At 45.9% G+C, this 4,316-nt stretch overlaps 1 protein-coding gene across 1 annotated transcript; it reads right to left on the bottom strand.

Annotated features, from left to right (window-relative positions):
* Nucleotides 1-247: 247 nt before the first annotated feature.
* LOC104465623 (ankyrin repeat and SOCS box protein 4-like) lies at nt 248-3,739 on the bottom strand (the record flags this gene model as incomplete). Its single annotated transcript, XM_010078747.1, has 3 exons — nt 248-436; nt 1,500-1,613; nt 3,249-3,739. Coding segments are annotated over 3 exons (794 nt in total), but the record flags the coding sequence as incomplete, so codon positions are not given.
* Nucleotides 3,740-4,316: the final 577 nt, after the last annotated feature.

Here is a 4,316-nt window from a genome sequence, read left to right as displayed (position 1 = left end):
TGGGGGGGGTGGGGGGCGGGGCGCTCCTTCCAGCTCTGCCTCCTCCAGCGCGACCCACAGCCTGCAGCTTCAATTCCTCAGTGCAGGGAATGACAGCAGCTCTGAGGAGAGCTGGTACATCCCAGCCCAGCTTCAGGCTGGCCTGTGACTGTACAAAAGCAAAGGGCTGTGCAGGGCTTATCCCTGGATCTCCATCACCCTGCGTGGGTCCGGGACGGGAGATGCCAGTGCCCGCTCTTGCTGCTGCTCAGTAGATGATTCCTTCTGGTTCCAGCAGCAAGTACTTCTTCATGGACGGGGGAATGGAGAGCAAAGGGATTCCTCGGTGGCACCTTTCTGACAATATCGCCCGAATAGCACATCTGCACAAATGCATGAGTGACCGTGGTGAATTGCTGCACACAGTGAACAAAGAGTCATAGAAATCCTGGTGCCTCTGTAAAAAAACCACAAGCATGTTTTAGGGCAGTAAGGCTGTTTTCCTTCCCTCCCTTTGCCCTGCCCACAAGCAGCCCTTGGCAGAACAAGGTGAAAAGCACAGACAGCCATCCTGTCCCTTGGAGGCACATCAAGCACCAAGGACCTGGTTTAGCCAAATGCCTGCACAAAGTTCTTATGCTTGCCTCAAATAGTTAGTGTTAAGTTAAAGACCATGCTAAAATCTTTAGGCTTGGTATGTTTTGTATCCCTCAGTTTGAGGTGGGCATTCCTCTGTGGTGTTAGTCCTGATCTGAACAGATGCTGCAGTCAGCTCAGGGTCAGTGCACGGGGACAAGTTAATCCCCTAAACCTCGCCGTGGAGCAGCGAGGCAGTGTAATGCTGCCATTACCAGTGAGATACTGGTGGTGCACTTAACTTCAGCACTGATTTGAAAATTTCAAAAAAGCCCAGAATAAATAAAAACCATTTAAACTGGAATATTGGATTGGGACTATGAGGATTTCTGAAGTAATACTATAGTTATGTCCAAGCATGTAGTTTCTCCCACAATTTTGCCTTTTGATGACATCTCTTCCTTCTTTGATCTCTAATTTTTCATTTATATTCTCCCTTGCATTTGCAGCCAATGAGTCCTGCTCACAGGAACCCAACTCATGCAACAGAACCTAAATATATATAGTCATTCACATGTAACACTGTCCTTTTAAAACATTTGCTGACTTAAAAAAAATATATATATATACACATTGGCAGATATGAAGAGACACCAATCACAGCCAGAATCTTTGCATTTGCTGAGTGCAGGGATAGCTGAGCTCCAGTAGCACCCCTGACATGGGGGTGCTCCAAAGGATAATGATGCAATGAAAATGTCTCAAATACATGTCTTATGTCAGTGAGTGATATCCTTTTGTCAAGTGAGTGATATTAAGTGGGGAACTTCCAAATCCTCTAAGATGTTTTTCTCTCGCAAAAGCCTACTCACTCTCTGGCCAGATACAGAAAATGCAAATAATGAGCTTGGATTTTAGTCAGTGGCAACTCATTAAGTGCTTACCTCAAAGACGTCGTCAGGTATGGCTGCTTTCCACTTTGATGTTGACTTGATGTGTTCGTAGCTATTGACAACAATCTCCACAGCTCTGGGGTGGGAATGACAGGCTTGTAGCACCTGCAGGCAGGATGCAGAGAGATTGTGAGGACTACCAGGAAGCAGGGCCTAGCCTGGATGCTTGGCACTGTGCAATGGCACACTGAGACAGACACAAAGAATTATGAGAGGATAAGGTTGGAGATACACAAGGCATAAGCCATGTCTACACTGCAAGTGCAGCAAGAAACCCCAGGCTAGGCCCCACTGGAGCTGTGCATACCCCAGTTTAACACCCTAAAGAAACACTGGCTCACATCTCCAGAGCAGCGTAGCTTGCTGATGGGAGTAAGCTTTATCGTCTGAATCTGGAAACAACTTGTTCATAGCTAGGTACTGCGTGTGAACACCAGGCAAAGCCATGCACAAAGTCCTTGCTGCAGGTCATGCAGAAAACATCCCATCATATGAATCAAAAATACATAATTAAAGGAAAATTTAAAGCAAGACTGGGAAATAACACAGCTCAGAAGAAAGGCTTTCAAGCCACACAAGGCCCCAGACACAACTGCTCTGCCCAGTAACTGTAGCTCAGCAGGAAAAAACAGAGAGTCAACTGTCACTCACACACATGGAATAACACTTTGCATTCACACTATGTGATGGACAATTTTGTCCTACACGGTAGACAGGCGTTCACAAACAAAAGTGCAGAACATCCCTCTGGGATAAATATCATCCTACATATTTTACAGGTGGCAAATAATGGCTTGGAAGAGACACCTGCTCCATGCAATAGGAGAAAGGCAGAGGCAGGAAAAGGAGACCCACGACCTGGTTCTCAAACAGGCTCTAGGAGACTATTGTTCTGTTACAGACAGGGCCAGCTCATCCTGGGCTCAAGAGTGCACAACCAAAAGTTTGGCATTTCAATCAAAGGCTTCTGCTTGCTTGGCTTGTTAAAACTTTTTATATACAGTGTAGGAACTGCAAAATATTGCTCAGGACACTGGATGAGAGAGTACGTCCTGACTACAGCAAGCTCACTTAGTTGCCTTTTATCAGGCAAGAGGTCTGTCAGCTACTTCTGTCAGTGCCTTGGCCTTTGCAGACCTTCAGAAATTCTTTGTGAGGGATCTTGCCATTATTTTTTTTCATCAACTATGAGCCCAGGCCCAGCATTTCCCCTTAATTTCTCACATTTTCTGGGAATAAGACAAAGATTTACTGAGGTCCATTTCATTTGGAATAGATTTGAAATAGATTTTTGAAGGTCAGAAGTGACAAACCGAATCAACTGTTCTGATCTCCAATCTTTGGTAAAGGCCATGCAATATGCATTTCTTATAACCCAGTTAAGCCTGTGTGGAGCCAGGTCTGACAAAGGCATGTAGGTTTTCTGAAATGAAAAAGTGAATCAGCTCTGAAAAATTAGGCTTGAACCAGCATTTAGAATTTGGGATTTCAGGTTGGTTAAGAACAAAAATGGAGTCTGGGTGTGGCTTCTGGCATTAGCAACTGTGATTTCACTTCAGTTAAATGATGCCACTCTTACAGCAATGTTGGCTCGTAAGGCTTTGGGCATTCTAGGCCCAGAGTTTACAAGACTCCAGCAAATCCAAATACCACCAAACCCTGAAGTTTGGATCTCTCATCCTGTTCCTGTTCAAGACATCACCTCTCTCCATATCCCTACTGTAGAAAGCCATCCTTAACCTTGTGGAACTGCAGCGGATATATCCTAGCTGCTCCATGATTCAGTAGCAGCTGGTAGCAGATGTCAGGCTGGGCAGCTGGCCGCACAGATGTCACTTTTATGATATACTGCAGTGGTGCACAGCCATTAACATCCATGATGTTTGCTTCTGCTCCTGCCTCCAGCAGCATATGCAGCAGGACGTGGTCACAGTTCCAGGCAGCTTTGTGGAGTGGTGATTTGAAATCTTCATCACGAGCATTCACTTCAGCTTTATAGTCTAAGAGCATCCGACAGATGAGGTGGTGATCTGGGCTGTATATCTGATCCTTATAGTGCAGGGCCCAGTAGGCTGCACAGGCCAGGGGAGTCTCCATGTAGGCATTGAGAGCATCAACCTGTGCTCCTTGTTCCACATAAAAGGCCACAAGCTCAGGGATACCCAAACGTGAAACAGTGTGTAGAGGAGTCTCCTCATCTTGGTTGTTTGTTTTTATGTTGACATTTGCCCCTGTCAGAGAAAGATGATGGGAAAAAATGAAGGTAACAAAATCTTGGTTTGGAAAGCATTCTGCTTGAGCCCTGCTACCCAAGGAGAAGATGAGGGCGGTCAACTGGAATGAAAGACACACATGGAAATGCAAATAGCTAGGGACATGGATCCTGCATATCTTAAGCCTTCAGGAAACCCTGAGAAACTTCAGGTTCTTGGATCCAGCTTCAGATGTGATAGCTTGGCCCCAAGCTAGCAGAAGACCTTATCTGAACACTGTATTTTGGAGCAGCATGCAGGTCCAAATCTTTGTATAAAATGCTTTTTTCTATACATTGAGAACTAAAGGAGAAAGGAGACCTTTACTCCTACCCCAGGGAATAGCTCTGCTCACATCTCTACCCCGAGAACGCTTCCTGCAGCACCTCATTAACTGCGAGCCTGGAAGAAAGGACTTTTTATGACAGAGCCATAGATGATATAAAAAACCACTGCCAAAGTCCCCAGCTGAGGGTCTGGATCCTGTTTCCAAGCTGTTCGGGCACTGGAGCGGCTGCTCGCTCTGTACCGAGCGGCTCTCGCAGCTGAGGCAACA

The sequence above is a fragment of the Pterocles gutturalis genome, unplaced genomic scaffold (assembly GCF_000699245.1).
Source record: "Pterocles gutturalis isolate BGI_N339 unplaced genomic scaffold, ASM69924v1 scaffold15558, whole genome shotgun sequence".
Classification (NCBI taxonomy): domain Eukaryota; kingdom Metazoa; phylum Chordata; class Aves; order Pterocliformes; family Pteroclidae; genus Pterocles; species Pterocles gutturalis.
This window is presented reverse-complemented; position numbering and strand designations above follow the sequence as displayed.